The following is a 25,713-nucleotide window of genomic DNA, read 5'->3' as shown; positions in this document are numbered from 1 at the left end:
TAAAATGGACTGGAATGGATGAATTTAACTCAGATGACCATTATATCTACTACTGTGGGCAGGAATCCCTTAGAAGAAATGGAGTAGCCATCATGGTCAACAAAACAGTCCCAAATGCAGAACTTGGATGCAATCTCAAAAATGACAGAATGATCTCTGTTAGTTTCCAAGGCAAACCATTCAATATCACGGTAATCCAAGCCTATGCCCTAACCAGTAACGCTGAAGAAGCTGAAGTTGAATGGTTCTGTGAAGACCTACAAGACCTTTGAGAACTAACTCCCAAAAAAGACATCCTTTTCATTATACGGGATTGAAATCCAAAAGTAGGAAGTCAAGAAACACCTGGAGTAACAGGCAAATTTGGCCTTTGAGGTACAGAATGAAGCAGGGCAAAAGCTAATAGAGTTTTGCCAAGAGAACACACTGGTTATAGCAAACACCCTCTTCCAACAACACAAGAGAAGACTCTACACATGGACATCACCAGATGGTCAACACCGAAATCAGACTGATTATATTCTTTGCAGCCGAAGATGGAGAATCTACACAGTCAGCAAAAACAAGACCAGCAGCTAACTGTGGCTCAGATCATGAACTCCTTATGGCCAAATTCAGACTTAAATTGGAGAAAGTAGGGAAAACCACTAGATCACTCAGGTATCACCTAAATCAAATCCCTTATGACTATACAGTGGAAGTGAGAAATAGACTTAAGGGACTAGGTCTGATAGACAGAGTGCCTGATGAACTATGGACAGGAGACTACTTGTATAGGAGACAGGGATCAAGACCATCCTCACGGAAAAGAAATGCAAAAAGCCAAAATGGTAGTCTGAGGAGACTTTACAAATAGCTATGGAATGAAGATAAGCGAAAAGCAAAGGAGAAAAGGAAAGATATTCCCATTTGAATGCAGCATTCCAAAGAATAGCCAGGAGAGATAAGAAAGCTGTCCTCAGTGATGAATGCAAAGAAATACAGGAAAACAACAGAATGGGAAAGACTAGAGATCTCTTCAAGAACATTAGAGATACCGAGGGAACATTTCATGCAAAGATGGGTTCGATAAAGGACAGAAATGGTATAGACCTAACAGAAGCAGAAGATATTAAGAAGAGGTGGCAAGAATACACAGGAGGACTGTACAAAAAAGATCTTCACGACCCAGATAATCACAATGGTGCGATCTCTCACCTAGAGCCAGACATCCTGGAATGTGAAGTCAAGTGGGCCTTAGAAAGCATCACTACGAACAAAGTCAGTGGAGGTGATGGAATTCCAGTTGAGCTATATCAAACCCTGAAAGATGATGCTGTGAAAGGGCTGCACTCAATATGCCAGCATTTTTGGAAAACTCAGCAGTGGCCACAGGACTGGAAAAGGTCCGTTTTCATTCCAATCCCAAAGAATGATCAAACAACCACACAATTGCACTCATCTCACATGCTAGTAAAGTAATGCCCAAAATTCCCCAAGCCAGGCTTCAGCAATACATGAACGGTGAACTTCCAGATGTTCAAGCTGGTTTTAGAAAAGGCAGAGGAACCAGAGATCAAATTGTCAACATCCACTGGATCATAGAAAAAGCAAGAGAGTTCCAGAAAAGCATCTATTTCTGCTTTATTGACTATGCCAAAGCCTTTGACTGTGTGGATCACAATAAACTGTGGAAAATTCTGACAGAGATGGGAATACCAGACCACCTGACCTGCCTCTTGAGAAACCTACACACAGGTCAGGAAGCAACAGTTAGAACTAGACATGGAACAACAGACTGGTTCCAAATAGGAAAAGGAGTACATCAAGGCTGTATATTGTCACCCTGCTTATTTAACTTAAATGCAGAGTATATCATGAGAAACGCTGGGCTGGAAGAACCACAAGCTGGAATCAAGACTGCTGGAAGAAATATCAATAACGTCAGATATGCACATGACACCACCCTTATGACAGAAAGTGAAGAGGAACTAAAAAGCCTCTTGATGAAAGTGAAAGAGGAGAGTGCAAAAATTGGCTTAAAGCTCAACATTCAGGAAACTAAGATCATGGCATCTGGTCCCATCACTTCATGGGAAATAGATGGGGAAACAGTGGAAACAGGGTCAGACTTTAGTTTTGGGGGCTCCAAAATCACTTGAGATGGTGATTGCAGCCATGAAATGAAAAGACGCTTACTCCTTGGAAGGAAAGTTATGACCAACCTAGAAAGCATATATAAAAGCAGAGACATTACTTTGCCAACAAAGGTCCATCTAAGTCACAGCTATGGTTTTTCCAGTGGCCATGTATGGATGTGAGAGTTGGACTGTGAAGAAAGCTGAGCACTGAAAAATTGATGCTTTTGAACTGTGGTGTTGGAGAAGACTCTTGAGAGTCCCTTGGACTGCAAGGAGATCCAACCAGTCCATCCTAAAGGAGATCAGTCCTGGGTTTTCATTGGAAGGACTGATGCTGAAGCTGAAACTCCAATACTTTGGCCACCTCATGAGAAGACTTGACTCACTGGAAAAGACCCTGATGCTGGGAGGGATTGGGGGCAGGAGGAGAGGGGGACGACAGAAGACAAGATGGCTGGATGGCATCACTGACTCGATGGACGTGAGTTTGAGTAAACTCTGGGAGTTGGTGATGGACAGGGAGGCCTGGCGTGCTGCGATTGACCGGGTCACAAAGAGTCAGATACGAATGAGCGACTGAACTGAACCTTCTCATGGGGTAAGCATTATGACAGATGACATCAGAAACCCCAGATGCTCCTCTCCTTACCCCAACTGACTGCTCTACAAATACTATGACACCCACTAGATTATTTTCTCGACCAAAATGTTCTAGAAAAAAAATTTGTCCCTGGTTGTTTAGAGCACTACTGAAAAACTAAGACATTTAAATTAATCGCTATATTCTGAAATTCACTTGCATGATTTCTACATGCATGAATTATCACTTGGGAAGGGAAATACATAAGTTTAGATTTTAGTAGAACCTTATTTGGATAGGTTACAAGTGCAAACAGGATAAGCTACTTCTATTCTGTTTGTTAAACAGCAAAAGACAAATGATTGTTTCAATCTGGCTCCTTCGAAGAAAAAGGGAGAAAAACCAAGAGTAAACCTGTAGAGAAATGATCATGAATGAAAGCCACAAACACACTAAACAGAAAGCCATAATCAAACATGTTCACAAGAGACAGAGATGGACTGAAAGAACAGACACTGAAGGAAAGTATTCTGCAAAGAAATATTAGGTTAACAGTAAAAAAGAGAGAAAAAGGTGGGGGAGGAAAAGAAAGCAGAGAGAGAGAGACATTCCTAGTCAAGCACAAACTTAAGGAAAAAAAAAATAAGCATAATAAGGTTTGTGGAAAAACACGAACATTTAAAATTTATATACTGTAGATCAATAATATATCAGTATTCTTAAGGATATACTATGAACAAAGCCTCTGTTTTATATGCTTTTATTAATATATAAATTACACATCTATATTGTTCTGCAAATTTTATGAAAATGTCAACATATGTTGTCTATAAAACATATATTTAAGACAGAGGGTTTTGTTCATAATATATCCCTAATATAGTGATCTGTATTACTGTAAAACTTTTTGTTTATAAATACTACCGTATAAGAGTTGAATTTTGCCACTATAAAAAGTGTCATTCGATTAGCTACACACGGTCATCTATCACTACCTGAATGTTGTAAAATATTACTTGAGAGAGAGAAAAATTGATTAAGAAATATTCCTAACTATTCACTGGGAAAAAGAACTGGTAATCAAAATTCTGAGGAGAATGTATGGCTTGAAAAGAAACATTTAATGGAACAGAAGATGGGGCAAAAAAGGTCAAAAATTTTCACCTAAATTTCTCATCTCACAATGAGTGGACACTGAAAAAAACACTGTAACCTTTCACTTTTCACGTATTTCTTATTTATTTCCTTGTTATGCAGGACCCCCTTCCTCAACATAACACAACTGAACTATATTACCTGTAACATTATATAGGATACCGTTTGTCTCTTTATTTATTCACATTCAAAAACTATCAACACGGTTCTTACACTCGAGACCTATGCTACATGCTCCAGGAGATGCACAACTGTTTTCTGAACTCCACTAGCTTACACTGATACGGGGCTATAAGATGAATACTTAAATCACAATAATACAAAATGTCTGAAATCCGAAGTTTTAGAATGTGACACAGGACTTGGGGTAGGTCTTTTTAAAACTACAATAGAAAAAAAAAAAAATCCCAAGCTGCAAATTTGGTCTTACGGTTATTCACAGTCTCCGCTTCTATGAAGGGAAAGTCGCTCAGTCGTGTCCGACTCCCTGCAACGCCATGGGCTCTGCGGTCCATGGGATTCTCCAGGCCAGAACACTGGAGTGGGCAGCTGTTCTCCAGGGGACCTTCCCAACCCAGGGGTCGAAGCCAGGTCTCCACCACTGCAGGCAGATTCTTGACTGTCTGAGTACTGCACTGTGAGTATTGCAAAAGTCATGTCCTTATGGTTTAAAGTTCACAGTAAGACTCTTTATCCTTGACCAAAATGCATAGTTCCTTCATTGTGGGAAAGCTTTTCCAATACAATTTTCCTGTCACTCTGTATTTTCCAGCCCATTGTTTTCTTCACCCCACCTTCATTATTCAGCAAAGTTAAAAAGAAAAAAAAAATCAACCAGTCATATTTCCATAAAATAGTTTGCTCTGAAGAACTTTCCATTATAAACATAAAACAGTGAGAGGGACACCATTGCTGAATTTAAGAGTAAATACTACATGAAGCTAAATTCAGAGTATGAAAACTAATTTCACAAGAGGGCACTTTACCTTGGTTTCAAAATCTAAGACTTCATCATCTGACGGAGGCCATGAGTCAGCACCAGGTTTGTTGGAAAACCTTTAGAGCATAAACATACAACAAAAACGAGTGAGTTCATTTCTTTAAATGAAGAAAAAAAAACCAAGTGAAAGTTTGGCTATCTATGCAGCAAACGAAGTTTCTTGACATAATTAAAATTTGGCCTCTGTTTTCAAACATTTTTTCTAAGATATTTTGATGTGGACCATTTTTAAAGTCTTTACTGAACTTGTTGCCATGCTGCTTCTGCCTTGTTCTGGCTCTCTGACCCCGAGGCCTGCGGGACCTCAGCTCCTCTGACTGGAGACTGAACCCACAGCACCGGCACTGGGAGGAGAAGTCTTATTCACCATCTTACCCACTGCTCCCCAGAGAAGGCTCCAAGAAGATGCTGGTTACCTGTTTCTGCTCCCATCTCTCCCAACCTATGACACACCTAGGGAAGCCTCATCCTTAGTTTCCACTAACAAAGACTGACAGCCAATATATTGGCAGAGCCTGAAAATAATATGTTTTCACCAAGTCCTAATAGCTGAAAATCTAACTGATGGACTGACATAACTTTTGTTTGCCCAAAGTGGAATAAACCTGATGACTCAAAGCAGAAGGATATGCTGTTCCTTCTCCATTGTCTGTCCCTGGTTCAGAGACTAATCTGTGTCCATCAGAAATGGCAGTCTTGGTCCTGCAGCAGGGGAATCACTGATGGAGAAGGCCCCATTCCTCCCTTTACTGCAAAGGGGATACAGGAGTCCCCCGCAATGTCTAAAACCGAAAATGGACACAAGTCAGAGAACAATTTTACATGTTTCACTTATATGCTAGACGGGTACTTCTCAATTTCTGCTGAGGGACACGAGAGTGGATGCTGGAGCCAGGCAGGCCAGCTGTCATATCACAGGTCAACTCATTTTAACCATGGAATCATGGGTCAATTCATCAACCTCCCCGAACCACAGTTGCCTAATTAAGTAAAAGCAGGACACAGTTATTTACAACGCTGCTCTGATGACTCGATGAAGTCACAGATGTTACGCCCATAATGCAGTCTCTAGCCCGGAGTGGAATGCTGAACAAACAGTAGCTTCTCCTCTCTGTGTGTTCTCCTAGTAACACGTACAATTTTTAAAAATCCGTCAAATCCTACCTGCTTAAAGAGGCTTCTTCAGAACTCGTATCTACTATTAAAGAAAAAAGGAAGACACATTTTAAATCAACAAAAGAAAAATACAGACTATTCAAACCTCAAGACTGATGTTTTGTTTAAAAGTATTCCTTTGGGACCACACCTGGAGACCACACTAGAGGGAATAGTGATTGTACTATACTCATGGGCCATTAATGCCTAAGAACCACTCCTCTCCTTTATGATCATCAAAGGCAGAACAGAAAAAAAGAAAGAACTGCTGATACAAGGACCATAATCCTAACCAAACTCTAGGAGACTGACAGAAAATGATACTACACCATTAATAGAATCAGTACTATAAACTGACAATAGCACACTTGAACAGCACAGTACTTCTGGACGTCCATTCCCTGGAGCAGTGAACAGAGCCTACAGGTGTCTTGCTGGGACATAACACAAATTCTCTGGCTCTTCAGTTCAGGATGAAAATGCCCTATCACAAGGAAGCGTGGTCTACAGGCGCTGAACTTCAGAGTGTGGTAAAACATAGGAAACAAAGTCTTCCTGGCCCTCTTTCCAAATGCAAGAGAAGTATGAAAGATGTAGTGATTCCAGGTTTAGCAAGGATAATCTCTTGAACGGGGGGTGGGGGAGGGTAAATGGGTCAATTGGGTGGTGAGGATGGGGACTGGACTTGCAGTGGTGAGCATGCTGCAGGGTTCACGGAGGCTGAGCATTTTAATGCTTTAAATATATATGTGTACGTAGGAATACATGTGAAAAGTATGATCTCTTGAGACTGTCACCTTCCATTGTTCAAGAGTATCTGGACCACCTAGAGCAGGATGGTCCAAACAGTGCTGTGTTCTACTGAGGGCTATCATTACATCAATCCTCCCCATTATATGGCAAAGGTTGAGAGAAATCATGCTTTTTCAGCTTGGAAGGCATTCGTCATCAGACCCTAAGCTGATGAATAAGGGGAGGGAGGGAAGGAGAGAGGAAGCTATGGACTCTGGTGCTGTTGGACAACGTTTCCCGTGCGTCATCATGATCTGATGCTGGAGGGATGACTCACGTGCAGTGACTCCACGGGGAGAGGAGCACTGCAAGCTTGAGCCTGGAGGGCAGGAGCAGTGACTTTCAAATGTTTGCACCCTGTGACATCAGAACAATGCTTAGGACATAAAAGACACTTGAAAGTTATCTCTTTGGTGAACAAATGAACAAATAAATAAGAATGTTTTCTTTGAAAACTCTGTTCAAAAACTATAGAAATTAACCAGGGGCAACTGTATTCTATTCTGAGCATACTGAAGACCAAGACCCTATGTCATCTCTGTATCGCTGCTAACGGGTAAAACCAACCTACAGAAGTTCTTTGGTGGATGTTGTTGCTGTGCAGTCACTGAGCCGTGTCCGCCTCTCTGTGACCCGATGGACTGTAGCTCACCAGGCTCTTCTGTCCATGGGACTCCCCAGGCAAGAATACTGGAGTGGGTTGCCATTTCCTTCTCCAGGAGCTCCTCCCGATCCAGGGCTGGAACCCGTATCTCTGGCACTGGCAGGCGGATTCCTTGCTGCTGAGCCCCTGGGAAGCCCCCTTTGATTAGACAGAGGTGAACTAGGTTTAAAGGAGTTCTCAGAGAGCTTGGACAATGTGCTAGATGCCACATCGGGGGTCACGGTGGTGTTTTTGCCCATGTGAAGTGCGGTGGTTCTTTTATTAGAATCTGCAGAGTCCCAAGTTGATCTATTTGAAAATCTATTATGATCATCTTTTAAATAATGGCAACAGAACATGGTGTTCTTACAAAACTATACTATCATGACAATTATCCAACACACAGAAGAAAACATCTGGTTCTAATGAAGTCAACCTATCTCGCTCTTTTTGGATCTGTGAGGAATAAAATTGGTAATAGAGACCTTGTTGACACAATAGGCAAAATAACCGGTGCTTCTCAACGAGGCATCGCTTTTCTGATCTGTACTATTGGAAGGTATCTTCCGAAAGTAATCTCTTCCTGGTATGCTGCACACTGGTTCAGCACTGCAGTTCTTCTTGTTTATCACTTCTTATCCTACCAGGAACGGACTGTTGAGGCTCCCAGTTTAAACGATGGTAACTTTTTTAATGAGACCAATCACTACACAGTAAGTAATAACTGCTCATTCACTAAATGCAAACTATTTGTAAAAATTAAAGCTCCACTTTTATAAGAAGTCCATTTGCTATAATAGGATTACAGATGAAATATATATCATACTAACTTAAACATTTTTTGTAATGTACATAAAAATCTAATACAGGATTTTAGGGGCTGTAATTAAATACATGGAATGCTTTTCAGACAATACTGTCTCTGATGTTAAATTACCTACAATTAACTTCTTTAATAATTCTGAAGACTAGACTATTAAGAAATTCATTTAAAAACACATGCAATCTACACTAATTTTATCATAGTTCTTTCATTATTGAAATTTCCTCACTCCTACTTTATCTATGGTAGAATCACCAAGAGTAATTCATTATTATCAGATGACATACCTGGGTTGCTCTTTTCGGGAGGAGTTTTAGGCCTCTTTTCTTTATATTCAGAGATCAGTTGGCAAATGCTATGTGTTAAAAATGTGATAAACAATATTTTAACACTAATATGAAAAAAAACTACCAAATATGTTAAATTCTTAGATTATTTCAGACAATGTCAGCGATAATATTAAAACTACAATTGTCCCATACATTTCAAGTTTCTAAGTTCTACCAAGTTTTATTTAGCATGTATTTAAAGGAGAAAGAAAAGGAAGATGACGTAGTCATGAACTGAGGGCAACAGAGCTCAGTAGATTAACCAGATTTAGCTTGGCATACGAAAACTCTTTCCAACTCGCAAATCCTAGCTCTGTAACCGACTGCTCTTTGATCCGAGAGAATTGCTTCCCTTGAGTTCAAAGTCATCCTCTACACAACTGGGATCTTACTGCCTTATTTCACAAGGGGATTAAGAGGAGTTAATGAGATAATATATCCCCAGAATGTTTGCAGAAACAGTCAAAGAATGGAATAATTTGCTCTTGAACGTTACTGTTGGAACTACTTTGGAATTCCAAATAAAACCAATGTGTGTTTTCTTATATGTTTAGCATTCAAGGGTTTCAGGGAACTGTTATTAATTATGGTGATTAGTGTTCTCTGTGGTTTGTAATTTAGGGAATCTCAGCTCTTATATAATTTGTACCTAAATTTACTTATAAAATATGAACTCACTACAGGAGGTAACATAATTATCCCCCATTACTGTAGCTAATCACACCAAGCACAGAAAACTAATCACAATCAAGACCTGGCCTGGACCACTACTCTCCCTTCTCTACCTGCTCAAACTCTCAACCAGCAGATCTTTCTGACAATGATGCTTAATCTCCATGTTCATCTCTGATTCACGTGGAAGACATAACCCTACTCTTACAGTGGATACTGGCAAGTCCTAGGCAGGGCTTACCTCTCTGAATTCCTCCGAACTAACTTACTTGAGATTTAAGGAGGTCTGGTGAATGGGTTCCTTGTGAGACAGACTCAGAAAACATTTACAGTTGAGGCAGATAAATCCTTTGGAAGATTTTCATTATTGCAGGAAACAGATCCCATGAGGGGCCAACCCTCCATGTAACCATGGAATCTCAGGCAAGCTGCAACCCACTACTCTGGGAAGGATGACAGGGAACCTATGACCTAAGGAAAGGTGCCCACAGAGGATAGAAGCTGCCTGCACCGAACAGAAAACTCTCACTGGTCATGTAACAAATGACAGTTAAAATTCTTTTTGGGGCAGTTTAGTGATCACGGGCGTTTTAATGTGAACACTTACGTATTAAAACCACTAAGAGCAGCATATTCTTCTGCAGTCCTTCCAAAGACATCTTGAGAAAAGACGTCAGCACCTCGCTGAAGGAGAAGACTGACGACACTCACAGACTCATAACTGACAGCAAGGATGAGGGCGGTTCTAAAAGAACAGAGAGACGGCGTCACCCTCAGGAAGCTGAGGGAACTTACAGAAACAGCTCGTTTGGTGTGCTTTACCAAGGTGACATCTTGCCGTTTACACGCTCAAGTGTGCATCCTTGTAAACGACCTCCAAGGCTAAACTGAAGCGACGGAAAAGCAGCCTCCTGCCCCGCTGGGATGGCACGGAGCAGCACTTACTATTTCAAAAGTCCCTGATGGGGACTTCCCTGGTGGACCAGGGGCTGTGACTCCAGGCTCCCAAGGCAGGGGGCCCAGGTTCCATCCCCGGACAGGGACCTTCCTCCCACATGCTGCAACTGAGAGTTCCCACGACTAAGACCCCAGGCAGTCAAATAAATAAATGCTTTTCAAAAATAATATCAAAGTCCTTGATGGACAAGAAACTGTGCTGAGGTCACTTATCTGAGGCAGGTGAGTGTTTAAGGAACGAATCCCCCATTTCCTCCTTAGTCTGATATATTATGCTTCAAAGTCAGCTAGAGGCTGGGTTAAGCAAAGGCTACTTGCTGGCTTAAAACAAAAATATTAACAATAATGGAAATAAAAATAGTCACCGTGGCACTTAATGATGTGGACAAGCATGTGCTCTTCACTAAATGAAATACTATGTATACGCACAGCCACCTTTGAAGGATGCATTACTATTTGCCGTTTTGTACAAGGAAACTTATTTGCTGATGATAAGTAATGTGCCCAAGGTCATAACCCTAATAGGGAGGAAAGCTAGGAGCTGAACCCAGTCTGAATCTAAAGCCCATCATTTTCGTCTGTATCATCCACCTCTGACTTATCTTTGTTGAAGCAACTGTTTATCCAATTAAACCTATCATTCTTCCTTCTGCCTTCACTTAAAATGAAAACATCAAAATGTACTAGAAATAAAAAGGGATAAAAACTGATGAGCCCACAGTATCTGGTGACAGTGATTACTAATCACTTTTTGTTGTTGTTTAGTCACTAAACTGTGAAGGACTCTTCTGCAATCTAATAACATCAGTATTTTTCAAAGAAAGTAATTGAAAGCAAAGAGTCACCCAAAAGACAAAATCAAGTCCTTTATGTTTAGTGTGCATTTTTTAAGGAAAAATATACACAAAGTAGAGGTTAAACAATCATTATAAAAGAATTAAGAAATTCGATACTGTCATAAGGTAAACTAAAAAGCAGAATCCATATTGTATAAAGCTAATGAAACTAGTATGAAATCCCTCAGCATCTACAAGATCAACCAGAAAAAAGAACAGGTTGCATATGACATCACTCAATATTATAAAGGAATACGAATCCTGCTATATATCCCTGCTATATAGTTTTTCACGACTCCCAGTCAGAATAATTGGTTTTCTACCTAACTGATAAAGTGTTGATCACAAATGAAACCTTATTAATTTAATCTTTATCTTGATGTTAGCACCCAAGAACAGCACTAAGGTTTTTAAAAAGAAAAAGAACAACTGTACCTTTTCATCTTATCAACCGCGTGTACATTTGCTTCTTTCTTTACTAAAAATTCCACCATTTGCTGTTTCCTTTCACTTATGGCCAATAATAATGGTGTGAGGTCATCCTGTAAAACAGGAAAAACCATTTCGAATGTACCCAGTTAACCTATTTCTAAACTGAACTGAAAATCATGCAATAGATTCTCTGAACTTAAACATATAATTCAGAAAGCAAATAAACGGGAGTCCCTCCTCCTCAGCCCCGGCGCGCCTTCTATCTCTTCAACATGCTCCTCCTCCTGGCCTTCCCTGGGCGTCCAGGGGCTAAGATTTGAGCTCCCAAGCAGGGGGTCCAGGTTCCATCCCTGGTCGGGCAACTAGAGTCCACATGCCGAAACTCAAGATCCCACGTGTGACAACTAGACCCAGTGCAGCCAAATACGTCTTTTGAAAAGCTAAAGAATAAAATGCTCCTCTTCTTCCTCTTCCAAAGATGAACCACAGAGTCATTCTCTAAAACTCACTTTCAACATTTACTGGTTCCAAGAATCTTTGCTTCTATCATGGTATTTATCAGGAATATTGTAGTATTTACTTGCTCTATTACTAGTCTCAACACTCCTCCAGAGAGAATCAATTAGCTACTTGATTTAGTAGCTGCATATTTTAGGAACAACGCTGAGGCAGGAATACATCATATTATCTGTGGCATGCATAACCTATGCAAGGATGACCAAGAGTAACCTCATGAGGTTCACAGACATTCCAATGGGAATGTTATCCTCTACATGAACATGCAAAGAGAAAGGTTGTTTTCTTTTCTTCCAAAAAAACCAACTGTGGGCACCATGTTTCTCGGCCTTCTCAGCAAAGTCTCCTGATATTTAATCTTACTCATTCTCCTTTGCTTCTTCCTTACCGCGCCCTTAAGTGAAACTGACAGGTCAGCATTAGCTAGATGCTGTTTCAAGCAGAACAACAACGCTTATCTTCAAAGACCTTTCTTGACGGCGCTTATCTTCAAAGACCTTTCTTGACGGCTCTCATGTGATGACCTCCAGGAGGAAGCTTCCTTAATCCCTGAGTTCTGGTCTCTGTCTTGCTTTACGGTTCTTAGTGAAGGATTACAAGATAAATTACCAATAAATATGCACTCAGCATTTTCTCGGGGAGTTGCTCTTCCGTGAACTCTCCCCACGCTATCTCTCATAATCCTGTGTGTCTGGGAGACTCATTCAGTGTGAAACCGCCACAACCAACTTAAAAACTCTAATTTGAAAAATTCAATCCCATCCTTAAGAGATTCTTTTAAAATATGGAATCAATTATAGATTAATTAGACTGTCTTTAAAACTTTGAAATAGTTATCAAAATAAACTATAAATCAAGAATTGGAAACTCAGATGCTTATGGAGAGGGAAACCTGGTGACCTAAGTGAAAAAGCCAGGTGAGGCTGGCAAACCCGCAAACACACGCCCCATACAGAAGGGGAGGCCTCCACATGCAGATCAAACAGTAGAATGGGCTCAAGGGGGACCAGATTTGGGTCTCTGAGAAGCCTGAAACGCAGACATCTGCATGAGTTTCCTAAATTTTAAATGTTGACTCAGTTTGTGGAATTAGGTAAGCTAAACATAACCAAGGACCACATTTGGTCTGTAGCCCATTTGTGCTTTTACGTTTTGCTGTTTCCAAACAGGTGGGCATAAAGCAAATATTTGTATGTGAAAGCTTTCCTTTCTTGAGTATCATGTGTTTCACAAGAAAAGTGGGTCTCAACATGTAATAAAAATTGCTATTGACTCATAATTTTATTAAAATAAATTTAAAAAACAAGACAAAATTCCCACTTGAAGAATGTTTCCACTGCTTGTTAAAACTACAATCTCTTTCTAGAATTCTCCCAGATTATTAACCAAATGGATAATGAGTTCCTAAGACTGCTGAAACTAAATGATTAAAACAATCCCCATCTGTACTAACTTCATGGGTTTTGATGTTTAAAGCTGTCCTCTCGCTTATGCCAGGACGCAGCAAATCTAACAGACACACTGCAAGAGTCTGTCCTGCTGACACCAAAAGAAGGCTCATGAATTACCGTTACCGCGGTCAGGAAAACCCTGTTGCTAACAAACATCTGTTGACCTAATGACCTGGTTGGTAACAGAAGCTGTAAAATTCTTAAAGGGTCAGACTCTACAGATGAAGTGACTTGGCCATGAGCAAATCTCTAAAGACTCTTGGAGTGTCACTGAATAATTAGTGGTTGGAAGAAAAAGGAGTTATATCACTCAAGCCAATAGATATTGCCAAAAATGTTCCTTTTAACTTCTCAATCACAGAGGCAGAGGAAAAAGTCAGGCTAATATTGTTGCAAAGGAGGGAGCTGACGGAAGTAGATAGCATTGATCAAACTCCAACTCTTCTATAGATTACTTATTGTTGAGATAGGTGCACTAGAAATTATACTTAATAACTCCATAGTTCTTCACCAAGGATCCTATCAGAATCTCAAGGAAATATTTCTAAATACACAAGTCCAGGCCTTCCTCGATTTATTCCATCAAAATCTTCAGGGAACAGCCTAGGTTTGTAAATTTTTTTATAAACTTTCCCAATGGATTGTGGTTTTCACCAGTACAATCTAGCTGAGAATTAGCCCAGCAAACATTCCAGTCTCATCTCTAACCCACATGGCCAATTCCTTCTCTTACTTGAGGATTTGAAGAAAAAAGAAAAGTGTAAGAGGCAAGAGTCATCAAAACAATTAAATTTTCCTGGGTAAATAATGGTAGAACAGGGACTAATAAACACAAAAGGCAACCGGATCTCATTTTTTATAAACCCCTTCCTTTCCATCAAGACCTTCTAGATTGAGAGCAGAGTCTAGACTCTTATCTAACTGGCTGTTTCTGCCAGAATAGGATAATATTTCTGTTCAATATTGGTTCTTCTCTCTTCTTTCCAACTTAATCACCGCCTCTTCACTGCTGATCTGATTTCTGCAGAGTCTTCCTAAAACTGATACCTAGGCAAGTCTCCAACTCATTCAATCTCTTTCTCAAAATAACAACTATTATACCTGAAACTGAAAAGCACCTTACCAAAATATACAAACTGAAGGGGGAAAACAACAAAACCAAAACCTCAGGACTTCTGTGGTGGCCCAGAGGCTGGGTCCCAGCACTCAGAGTGTAGGGGTCTGGGTTCGATCCCCGGTCAGGGAACCTGAGGCTGCATGCTGAAACTAAGGCCTAGCACAGCCAAATGCATATTAAAAAAAAAAAAAAAAAAAAAAAAAAAAACCCTCTTCTTGGCATTTCCCCAACTGCCAAAATTCCAGCCTGATCTGCGTTTTTCACCTGCTCGCTCTTTTTCCTTTCCTCTTAGTCTCTGAAGCCTTGGGCAATGAGAAAGAAATCATTTTTATATAAATCATTTTTTCATATAATTGGAATGTGCTAACAACAGCAACATTTCTATTATGTTGTCAAATGCTTGTTTGAGTTTTAAGACAAAGTCTACTTCTCCAAGGCAAATTTTGCATTACTGTGTCATTTTAGACTAATTAGAAAAAAAAAATTTTTTTTCAGTAAGGGAAAAATACTTGGAAAAAGTTTTACCTTTAACAATTGCTGTTATCACAAATATCTGCCATAAACAAAAAAGAACGCTTTGCTCTCTAATGCTTCTTGAGCAATATCGTGATTTAAAGTGACATCTTAGACAATCAAGTGCTTTCAAAATATTTTCACTCAGGGAAGGCTGGAGCTTCCAAGCAAGGAAAACTGCGCCCAGCTCTGAGAGTGGGGGAGCTCTCTCTGCAGCTCCTGGCGGGGCTGAAGCCGCAGGAGAAAGAGCAGGAGGGGCAGCTTCACCATCACCAGCTCCCCACACTCAGCTGCAGCCCCGCCGAGCAGCCCCCCAGGGCTGAGAGTGGGAGACCCGAGCTGTGCACCTGGCGAACCAAGTGGTCACCAGCACAAGTGAACGCCCTGGCTGGTGTCAAACATGACCTGACCCACTTGGCCGGATCTCAGAACAGGGGTCCTGGAGGGCTCAGGGCTCCAGGCCTGCTGCCTCCCCGGCCCACCTGCACCCCCCAGCTCCCCCTGCTGAGCACTGGTTCTCCTTCCTCCTGCCCCCATCCCTCCCCCAGCAGCTGCGCCCATTCCCTGAGCCCCTGGAAGCAGCCACCCACCACATCACTTCACTCTCCCAGGCCTTCAGTGTTCGTAGGACTTGAGCCGACGACCCATTCCTGAGCACGTTCTAGTGGGAAAATCTTCCTTCTGGGGTTGAAGGCGGCTGAGAGAGACAGCGCTGCCGTTTCTGCGGGCTCTGACAGGTTCCACCCACCCCCTGACTTGGCTTTGGAGTTGTTTCCATGGTAACAGGGCCTGCTGGACACTACTCAGTCTACCTATTTACATACTATTATCAATAAAACACTACAGTTTAGAAAAATGCTTTGCAAATATTTTGTCAATAGAGTTAGCTGACGATACCTCGTTCCTGGCTTCTATATTGGCGTTGTAGGAAAGCAGCTTTGCTGCCAGTGATGTATTCTGGCAAAGGACCGCGTGGTGGAGCGCGGCGTTGCCACTGGCGTCCCTGACGTTCGGGTCGGCGCCCTCCTCCAGCAGGAGAGTCGCACACTCCTCCTCTTGGCATTCTACGGCCTGTCAGCGTTGTGCCAAGAAACAAGAGTGTGAGTTCTAGGAATTCACAGTAAATAGCCCACAAGTTCACCAGTTCCCTCTATTTCAACGAGATCAATTCATTGTTAGTCTCAGTAGTTAAATCACAGCCATCTCATGTGGACATGGTTCGCTGCCCCATACCTTTATCAGCGCGGTCTTGTTTTCACTGTCACAGAGGTCAAGCAGGCATTTTCTCTCCAGGAGGAGAGCTACCACCACTAAATGGCCATTGGCACAGGCCAAGTGGAGGGCAGTCCTACAAAAGCAAGACAAGTTCTTAGGAAAATGTGGTGTAACTGTTTCAAGACAAACAACTCTTTGTGTGATTGAAAACACTCAACAGCATAGTACTTGTATCCCTCTAAAACAAATATTTCGTTTTCTTCTGGAGAAAGAGCAGGATATTATTCGTTTAGCTCCTCTTGTTGCCGCTACTGCTGCTAAGTCGCTTCAGTGTCCGATTCTGTGCGACCCCATAGATGGCAGCCCACCAGGCTCCCATCCCTGGGATTCTCCAGGCAAGAACACTGGAGTGGGTTCAGCTCCTCTTACACAGTAATGAAAGAACAGTCTACTTGAATAGAATGCTCGAGACCTTGAGATTCAGCTCAACTTGAGCTTACATTTGACTTTGTCACTTATTAGCTGTCGCTCACCCTCTCTGTACCTCAATTTCCTCACCAACAAAATGGAGAGAGTGGAGTGGTTATCTCACAGGACAGCACTGCGATGCTTAAATCAGACCCATGCACAGGGTTTGGAACTGTTCCCGGCACAGATAACAGCTAGTAATTGTTAGATTATATTATCATACTTACTACTATTGCTACTATCTTACAAGGACAACATCTGAATGAAGTCAAAGGACATTACACCTCCTTTGCAGATGTGTTTAGAGGATTGGAGACAACATTGTACTTCGATGATTCTAATATGTTTATTTTCTCACATGTTAACGTCTCTGACATTGGAATATAATTTATAGTTCACAGGCTTTACAACTGTAAATTGTAGCATATTTGTTTGTCCATTTCTTGTCTTTCCGGTTGTCTAATAACCATGAGGGGTTTTCATCTAAGTTTCCTTAGAGATGATGCATATTATATATTATTATATAATACAGGTGCACAACACAGTGATCCCCAGCTGTGAACGGTTACACTGCATTTAAAGTGACTATAAAATATTAACTATATTTCCCATGTTCGAAAACATATCCTTGTAGCTTGCAGGATTTTAGTTCCCTCACCAGAGATTGAACCCTGGGCCCAGAGCAGTGAGTCTTAACCACTGGACGGCCAGGAAATTCCCAAGATTCCCTTGACTTCTGAAAAGGCTGAAAGTTGTCACGGGATACCAATCCTCACAAAAAACTCTAAGTTAAATTGAAAGTGACAAATTGTTTTTATCTGTGCCACATTCCTATGAGTGCCAGAAAGACAAGCCCTGTCTGCTCATCTGACTTCCCTACAGACAGCTTGCTCTACAGAGATTATCAAATTTGGGGGATTGCTAAATCAACTTGCAGATTTCTGTTTTTCTTCTTTTTGTTTTTTGGTGCCGAAACCCAGGAAACTCCACACTTCTTGCCTTTGAAATCACTCTTAGAACGGTCCTTGGGGTGGGATATATGTATATTACCAACCGATTTATGAAGTTGTACAGCAGAAACCAACACAACACTGGAAAGCAATTACCATCTAATTAAAAAAATATTAAGGTTAATAACCAGTACAACTAGAAAAAAAAGGTCTTTGTCAGTATGCAAAAAATGTATAAATAGGAATTTCAATTTTCTTCTGGTACTTTTCTCATCCTGTGTGTTTAAAATTTTTGATCCATACTCCATCTGAAACTTTTTGGTGAGATAAAAAATCTAGTTACTTTTATCTCAATAGTTACCAGGTTATTTCTACAGCATCTACACATAATTTATCTTTTCTGATAGAAAATGTCACTAGCAAATTTTGATATCTAAAAGGGCAAATCTTTGCCTACTACACAAAACTTTTAATTTCATCACAACAATTAAAGACAGCATGTGTAACCCAAAATCTTTAAAACCACGATCTGTTTATTTAAACATGGAAAGACCACATACCCTAGGAAAATGCCCTCCTATGCAAGGACACAGCCAGCTTCCTATTTCAAAGCTGTCTTCTAAGGTCCTTCAGCAAGGAACATATACACATAAGCGTACACTGATATAAAACAGATACTGCACTGTATCTGAAGAATTTTTAACCCAGGAGCTGACCTGTCATGGGGATTATTTTTCTCACTATGCAGTTTTCTGTAATATGTACCATTATGGTATAAAAATGTGTACATTAAAAATAAGATGCCGTCAACATCAAAAGCCTGTCCACTGCCAATATCCATAATGAATGATCAATGGGAAGAAGAGTTTTCATAAATCACATGAGAAAAACAATGTGAGAGCTGGGAGTTCCAGAAGATTTCTTGAGGGCTATAGAACTTGAGAGCTCTTACTCAAGAGGAGATCATGTTAACGCATGCAGAACAACGAATGAAGAGGAGGAAGAGGAAGAAGAAAAAAAAAGATGCTATTCATGTTTTATTTCAGTTCTGTGATTACTGACATTCAGTTAAATAACTTTAAAACGGCCAGTAAAGTGCTCTATAAGGGGAATTATTAGCAGGTCCGAAAGTAACTCAGGCTTTTGCAGCCTATCAAGTCTGTGGGGCGCTGGATCCCACAAAGGTGTCTGTGAGCTTTGGAGGGGAGACTCCCAGGAGGGACCCCTGCCAGGCCCTCCCTCCCCGCTTACCTGTTCATCTTGTCCTTCTCATTCAGGACACTCTCTCCGAGCAACAGGACCTGCCGCACTTTGGCTGCGTTGCCCACGCTGGCAGCCTTGTGGATCTTCCCGAGGTCCTTGTCTCGGATGTGGTACCTGGGCTGGAAGCTGGTTTTATGATGACCTCTGTCTCTCCCCAGGCTGATGGAGGAGCTGAAGGGTGACAGGCCCTTCTTACTCCTGAAGCCAAAAAGCTTCTTCATCGCAGAGCCTACAGACTCCAAACACACCTCAACTCCCCGTCGGCTCTTCGCGGTCCCCTAAGCCCAACACGAGCACTAGAGGTAAGCCAGAGCCGTCCCGCCACAACCTCCCAGCTGGGAAGCTCAACGGTTTGGAATCTTGCATCCCAGAATGAGCGTCGCTAAGCGACACCTCTAAACACATTGCCCGTGTGCCAGAATGCCCAGTGTGCATGTGCAAGAACTGGAAATGCATTTTTTGAAAGAAACAAACAATATCAATGAACCCTTACCTAAGGTAAGAAGGAAAGAGAGGAAACTGAAAGAAACAGAAAGGAAAGTGACATTACAACACATACGTTAGAAGTAAAGAAGCATAATCATAAGGGACCATTATTATTGATGAACAATTGCAAACTGGAAAACCTAGATAAATTCTGAAAAACATACAATCTGTCAAGACTAAAACAAGAAAAAGTAGAAAAACTCAACACTCCAATAAGAAATAAGGAGATTCAAATATTATTTAAAAAAAAAAAACCTCCGCAAAGCTAAAAGCTTAGGACCAAATGGATTCAAAGAGCAAATCTACCAGCATTCAAGTAAGAAGTAAAAGTAAGACTATGCAGAAAAAACACTTGACAAAATTCACAACCCATTCATGATTTTAAAAAAATACAATAAAATAGAAATATCCTCAATAAAGGTCATTTATAAAAAGCATGAAAAGTGAAAGTGATAGTCGCTCAGTCGTGTCTGACTCGTTGCTAAGGCATGGACTATACACTAGGCCAGAATATTGGAGTGGGTAGCCTTTCCCTTCTCCAGGGGACCTTTCCAACCGAGAGACAGAACCCAGGTCTCTCGCATCGCAGGCAGATTCTTTACCAGCTGAGCACCAAGCAAGCCCAGGAACACTGGAGTGGGTAGCCGATCCCTTCTCAAGCAGATCTTCCTGACCCAGGAATGGAACCGGGCTCTCCTGCATTGCAGGTGGATTCTTTACCAACTGAGCTAACAGGGAAGCTAGCCTACTTGGGGCAAGTGTCTGATAGGAGGAAAAGCAGGGACCAAGAGGCTTGGACCAGAATGGCTGCCATCTTTAGAAACAAGGAACCCCTCTGTCCTGAGACGGACTCACGCTGATGCTTGGCAGAAACCAGCACAGCACTGTAAAAAAACCAAAGCAAACCCTCTCCCTCCACCATGCTGCCCCCTTCACCCGCAGCCTGAACGGTGCTCAGCCCACAAACGAAGACCCTGAAAGAGCTGCCCAGCCCCACGCCCTCCTCCTCGCCACAGCCTAGACTCTGCTCCCGCACTCTGTGGAACTCTTCTCCTCTCTGCCGCCGGAGTGGAGAGGAGCCGAAATCAAAGAGAGGAGCCGAAAGCAAACGGCTCGCCTCCAGGGGAAGGGGGAGAGCTCTCAGCACTGCAGGTCACGGGTGCCAGGTGGTAAGGCTCAGAGAAAGCTGCCAGTGCTGCTACCAGGGCATAAACATCACGTGGTGAGGCCACGAGCTGGATCCTCACTGGAGGGAAGAAGAGCTCAAGACCCTCATCTGTCCCCACAGATGGGAGGGGGCGGGTTGCCGTGCATGCAGCCACGGGCTGTTGTCACTTCCCGGCGGGGAGGGGACTCCTGCCCCGAGTCTGTGTGGCTGACACTGTGCTCTGAGTAAACGTATCCCGGGTGTGGAGAACAGCTGGAGTGCATGTTCAGCCTGCCTCAGCCTGGCTCCCAGGAAAGAGCAAGGAGCTTTTTTCTCTTCCCAGGTAGTGGCTGAGGCTGGGAAGAAGCAGGGAACACACATTGGCTCAAGAGCACACTCTGATCCAAACTCACAGTGCAGTGTAAACCTATCATTTCTGATCCCGCAGGACAGGCAACGGCCAACCTGAAAGGCAGAGAAATTGGCCCAGGTGTGAACCTGGGTGTGTGCCGGGCGGAGAGAGAGGATTCTTTATCATGGACATGGATGGGCCCCGGGTGGGGGTGGGGGCTGTTTTCAGCCCAGGAGTGAGGCTGAGGGATGGGAGAATCATTCTCCGTGATCGAGGCAAGTGCAGCCTGCAACTCCAAGCGGTCCTTGGGCTGCCGTGTCCACATTTGCTGCCTGGTTCCTTTCTGAAGCTGTCAGAGCTCAAGAAATCTGTCTAAAGGGAGCTGGGATGCTGGCGTTCAGATGCTTATTACATAAACTACATCTGTAGGAGGGGAGAACCCAAGGGCCTTGTCTGGGCCCTCAGCTTTGAGAAGAGAGATCACAGTCATACGCGGATAAGACAAAGATCGTTTTGAATGACTAATCTGGCTCTGCCCCTAAATGAACGGCAGATATTTCAACCAATTTATTTTCTCCATTTGTCTATGGATCCACGTATCTATCTCCTGTCTCCTGTGATCTCACCCTGCAAATTAGACTGTTTGCCTGGGGAGGGAGAGGGATAGATCATGCCTAGCAAGGCCGTTCCAGCCCCGATCTGGCACTAATATCAACTAATCCCCACAGTGATAAAGAAAAACCAAGGGCTGCAGCAGAAAGAGTCAGATTTGGTGGCAGGTAGGCCCGTGCATGTGCAAATCCCAGCTCAAATATCAAGTTTAAACCCTCAGCCTCAATTGTCTCATCCCAGCATCACTTTACGAAGCTGTGGGTGTTGGAGGCCATCACATAGAGTGAAGGGGCATTTTGTTAAGTGTACACGTGGCAGCAATCACTCTTACTAATTTGTGCATTATCACTGCTTCTGCAGAATCAGGGACGTGCTGTCACTAGGTGGAACGCCAGTCTAGAAAGGGTGGACATTAGGTATAATCAAGGCAAGGCTGGGGAGGAAGGAGCGGTCCGGCTGCTCTGGAGAGTGGGCAGGAGGCCAGGAGGCAGTGGGCACCAGGCCCCAGACCCCAGGATGGTGAGTAGAGGAAGGCTAATGATGAAGGTTCTCGACTGAAGAGGAGCAGGACTCAGGCCTAAACAGTTCTGCCTGGACAAGACAAGGTACCAGTGGGCCAGGGCCAAGGAATGTGCTGCTGGGGAGGGGACAGCGGGGAACCCACCTCCCTGCTTCCTCCAGCAGAAGCTGAGCAGCTGCTCCCCTCAGGGAAGGCTAAGTAGCCTCACCAAAGCCACTCTGACAGTAAGTGATGGATCCAAGGTGGAAAACTCAATCGTCTTTCCTACTGTACAGCACGGGCCATTCTGCTCAATGGTATGTGGCAACCTTGGATGGGAAGGGAGTTTGGAATGAACACTGGAGTATGTGTATCTTTTTGAATTATAGTTTTCTCCAGATATATGCCCCAGAGTGAGACTTCTGTATCATACAGTAGTTCTATTGCACTTTCAGCTTTTTAAGGAACTTCCATACTGTTCTCATAGTGGCTGTACCAATTTACAGTCTTCCCACGAAGGTAGGAGGGTTTCCTTTCCTCTATACCCTCTCCAGCCTTTATTATGTGTAGACTTTTGGATGATGGCCATTCTGATCAGTGTGATGTGATACCTCACTGCAGGTCTGTCGTGCATCTCTCCGATAATTTGTGAGGCTGAACATCATTTCATGTGCCTATTGGCAATCTGTATGTCTTTGGAGAGCTGTCTATTACGGTCTTCTGCCCATTTCTACTTTTTATTTTTATTTATTTGTTTTGCCCATTTTTAAACTGGGTTTTCGGTTTTTTATTTTTTTGACACAGAGCTACAAGAGCTATTTGCATATTTTGAAGATTAATCCCTTGTCAGTTGCTTCCTTTGCAAATATTTTGTCCTTGTTAGCTTTTTGTTTGGTTTATTGTTTCCTTTGGTGTTGAAAAGCTTTTAAGTATAATTAAGTCCCATGTGTTTATTTTTGTTTTTATTTTCGGTACTCTAAGACATGGATCAAAAAGGATATTTCTGCAATTTATGTCAGAGTGCTTTTTGGCTGTGCCATGGGACTTGTGGGATCTTAGTTCCCTGACCAGGGATCGAACTCAGGCCCACAGCAGTGAAAGTGCCATGTCTTAACCCTTGGACTGCCAAGAGAATTCCCTCAAAGAGTGTTTGGCCTATGTTTTCCTCTAAAAGTTTCCATGTAGGTCTTTGATGCATTCTGAGTATACTTTGCTGTATGGTATCAGACAATGTTCTAATTTCATTCTTTTACGGAGCTGTCCAGATTTCGCAGCTCCACTTATTGAAGAGGGTTTTCCGCACTGTCCATCCTTGCCTCTTTGTCATAGGTTAAGCAACCATAGGTGCACGGAGAGAAGGGTCCACATTATGTTGTTGAGTCCTCCTACCCCAGATCTGAGCTTTCCATCTCTTCCAGCGTTTACGGTTTTTCTCATTCAAGCACGTACAGTAAATGTGCAGGCAGATGGGGGGTAGGGGGCGTGCAGAAGCCTCAGGAGAGCCGCTGCCACCGGGAAGAGGAGAGAGGTTGGCTGCAGCAGAGCAGGGACTGGGCTTCTGTCCAGGACGTCGTACAATGTTCTTACACAGCTGCGTGTCTATGTAATGCATATGAGTGTTTCCTACAGAACTATTTTTCTATATCTTTGAAATGTTTTAGTTTAAAAATATTTAGAAGTTAATCTAAATATTTTAATATTTTAATAAAAAAGGATTTTATTGCAGATACAGTGACTTCATATTACAGTAGGTAATTTTGATCAACCAAATGACCATAATTTATGTATATCTTGAATAGAAAACTATACTTTTTTCCTGTTTTTTTTAAACATATAATACATTTTAGAGTGTGATGACATTTCAGTGAGGAAAAGATTGCATTCACAAGGGATACAATACCATCCTCCCTGAGTCCACAGCCCTAAAACACCACCACTGTCTAGACCTCCCTCGCGGTGGAACAGGCCCTGACAAAAAGGCTTCCTTCCACTATCCCTTATCGCTAGTTGAAAGTCACAGAAAGTGTAGAGTTTCTGGACTGTCTACTTCGACCCACCATCGAGAATGTCAGTGACTAAACCCATAGCACTAACAGTGCAATGGTAAAACTACACAGCCCTGACTTTGCATTTCAATCTCTGTAGCCAAGGTCAGAAGTGCAAGATTAAAATTGCTTTATTTTACCATTTTCCTTGCTGAGAACCCCATAATCTGGTTTGTATTTCAGTAGCAAAATTAGGAATTTAACTCTGGAAGTCACCCAAGGACCACTAAAAAAAAAAAAAAGTAGTCTTTTCCAACGTGTTTCCCAGGCATTTGGCACACAGTTCTTCATTAAATGCTTGTGGGGTAAACAGAATCACAATCCTCATCTATTGAGGGGTATACAGCCAACGAGCCACAATAAGTTACAGTGTCACACTGGTTTACTTTAAAAGACGTTCTTTCAATGAACTCCAGGAAGAAAAGCAGTCTACACAGCGAGGGAAGCTGTAGCAATCTTGCTGAGGAGTTTGCTGAGAGCTCTAACTTTTCCTTCCAAGAATCGGGACTTTTTCTCGGCGCCTCGTTGCTTCTCTTCAGTGACTTGAAGCGCTTTTGTCAGGTGGGCATTTTCCACATAGAGCTCCTTGAGCAGCAGATCAGATCCTGTGCTCTTTCCAAACGGGAGAGGGGAGAGAACCGCAGTGTACGGCACGTCTCACGCAGGCACGCCACGCCACCAGCTCTCCCTTCCTATTCCTCCACACGCGTTCAGGCTAGCTTGGGGAACCTTACAAATTACGGACATGTTGGATGTAATGACAGGTTTTGTGATCCTGGCATGAGAGAGGAAACTGACGAACTATGTGGTAGAGAACATTTAAGCCACCTTTGTACAAACTGGGTACAAGTTTGTACAAATGAAGACAAGAAGACCCAAATCTGGAGACCTCCAAAAGACAACAAGGAAATTGTCAGGAGCACCCAAACTGTTTGGCTTATGTCAGCGGGCTCTGCAGGCCCACCGTGTCAGCAGGACGCGCCGAGGCTCCTTGGTGCCACCCACACGACACCGACAGGGGCTCCAGCGACGGGGACACAGGATACACGCTCAAGATGCAAAGACGCAGGGGTCCCAGCTTTGGGCTTTGAAAGTCCGCGCTGAGTTCACTCACTCAACTAGCTACTGAGCAGCTCTGCGGGCCAAGTGCTGCCCGGCCGCGGCCCTGCTCCCACAGGCACGTGTTCTAACGGGAGGAGCCAGCAGGGCACGCAGGGTCAGCTGGCGTGTTCACAGAGAACCCAGGCGGGGGACACACGGCTGAGCCTGAGGTGAACAGACAGCCCTGAGAGGAGCGTGGGGGAGGCTGCCTGGGTAAACCTCCCGGGCAGAGGCCGGCACATGCGGGGGTGATAAGAACGGCCAGGAGGCCCGTGAGGAAGGCAGAGCTGCCAAGTCGGCTGGCCAAGGGCCCGAGGGGAGGGGCCCAGGTCCTGCAGAATCTCGAGGCCACCAGAGAAGCTGCTGTCTACTCTGAGGATGTAGCCCTGGCATGTAGGAGCCTCAAGATTTACCTGGGGTTGAGGTTTTGCCAAGAGCGACTGGGGGGTAGTGGGGTCACCAAGAGCCTGACGGCTGGGAAGGA

General features: G+C 43.0%; 1 protein-coding gene across 1 annotated transcript in view; it reads right to left on the bottom strand.

The window, feature by feature from the left end:
* Positions 1-25,713, bottom strand: part of LOC136157105 (ankyrin repeat domain-containing protein 26-like) — a 209,646-nt gene that overhangs the window by 49,954 nt on the left and 133,979 nt on the right. Inside the window, exons 3-10 of the mRNA XM_065919137.1 lie at positions 18,976-19,158; positions 16,325-16,439; positions 15,989-16,162; positions 11,498-11,604; positions 9,877-10,014; positions 8,556-8,623; positions 6,020-6,053; positions 4,842-4,911 (exon numbers count right to left, since the gene is read on the bottom strand). Of these exons, the coding sequence (XP_065775209.1) occupies positions 4,842-4,911; positions 6,020-6,053; positions 8,556-8,623; positions 9,877-10,014; positions 11,498-11,604; positions 15,989-16,162; positions 16,325-16,439; positions 18,976-19,158 (889 nt within the window). The remainder of the gene's footprint in view (positions 1-4,841; positions 4,912-6,019; positions 6,054-8,555; positions 8,624-9,876; positions 10,015-11,497; positions 11,605-15,988; positions 16,163-16,324; positions 16,440-18,975; positions 19,159-25,713) is intronic.

This window comes from Muntiacus reevesi, chromosome 2 (genome assembly GCF_963930625.1).
Source record: "Muntiacus reevesi chromosome 2, mMunRee1.1, whole genome shotgun sequence".
NCBI classification, from domain to species: Eukaryota; Metazoa; Chordata; class Mammalia; order Artiodactyla; family Cervidae; genus Muntiacus; species Muntiacus reevesi.
The sequence above is the reverse complement of the archived record's forward strand: the minus strand, read 5'-3'. Positions and strand labels throughout refer to the sequence as shown.